Source organism: Lepidothrix coronata, unplaced genomic scaffold (assembly GCF_001604755.1).
Source record: "Lepidothrix coronata isolate B3197 unplaced genomic scaffold, Lepidothrix_coronata-1.0 Scaffold606, whole genome shotgun sequence".
Taxonomy (NCBI): domain Eukaryota; kingdom Metazoa; phylum Chordata; class Aves; order Passeriformes; family Pipridae; genus Lepidothrix; species Lepidothrix coronata.
The window spans coordinates 14,781-15,816 of record NW_016690786.1 but is presented as its reverse complement, the minus strand read 5'-3'; the positions used below and the strand labels follow the sequence as shown (position 1 = coordinate 15,816).

The 1,036-nt window shown below is 62.3% G+C and overlaps 1 protein-coding gene across 1 annotated transcript in view; it reads left to right on the top strand.

The window, feature by feature from the left end:
* Nucleotides 1-242: 242 nt before the first annotated feature.
* Nucleotides 243-1,036, top strand: part of LOC108510283 (zinc finger protein ubi-d4-like) — a gene marked incomplete at its 3' end in the record, with an annotated part of 15,568 nt that continues 14,774 nt past the window's right edge. Inside the window, exon 1 of the mRNA XM_017839952.1 lies at nt 243-719. Coding sequence (XP_017695441.1) covers nt 259-719 — 461 coding nt within the window. The remainder of the gene's footprint in view (nt 720-1,036) is intronic.

Sequence of the window (1,036 nt, the reverse complement as noted above, 5' to 3'; positions counted from 1 at the left end):
ATGGGATGGGGCTCAGGGTGATGGGAATGGCACTGATCCTGGTGTTTTCCAGGCTGGGGGAGCAGTACTACCGGGATGCCATGGAGCAGTGCCACAGGATGGGGCTCGGGGTGATGGGAATGTGGCTGATCCCGGTGTTGTCCCACAGCTCCAACGCCCGGCTCTGGGGTTGGGATGGGGCTCAGGGTGATGGGAATGTCCCAGTGATCCCGTTGTTTGTTATCCCACAGTTTGGGGGAGCAGTACTACCGGGATGCCATGGAGCAGTGCCACAGGATGGGGCTCAGGGTGATGGGAATGTGGCTGATCCCGGTGTTTTCCAGGCTGGGGGAGCAGTACTACCGGGATGCCATGGAGCAGTGCCACAGCTACAACGCCCGGCTCTGCGCCGAGCGCAGCGTCCGCCTGCCCTTCCTCGACTCCCAGACCGGCGTCGCCCAGAGCAACTGCTACATCTGGATGGAGAAACGGCACCGCGGGCCCGGTACGGGAACAGTCTGGGAATACGGCCGGGGACAGCGGGAACACCCCGGGAATACGGCCGGGGACAGCGGGAGCACCCCGGGAATACAGCCAGGGACAGCGGGAACACCCCGGGAATACGGCTGGGGACAGTGGGAACAGTTTGGGAATATGATCAGGGACAGCGGGAACACCCCGGGAATACGGCCGGGGACAGCGGGAACACCCCGGGAATACGGCCGGGGACAGCGGGAACAGTCTGGGAATATGATCGGGGACAGCGGGAACAGTCTGGGAATATGATCGGGGACAGCGGGAACACCCCGGGAATACGGCCGGGGACAGTGGGAACACAGTGGGAGAACAGTGGGAATACAGCGGGAATACAGCCGGGGACAATGGGAATGCAGTGGGAGAGCGATGGGAGCACACTGGGAACACTGGGAGAACAAGGGAACACGCTGGGAATACAGCCGGGGACAATGGGAATGCAGTGGGAGAGCGATGGGAGCACACTGGGAACACTGGGAGAACAAGGGAACACGCTGGGAATACAGCCGGGGACAATGGGAAC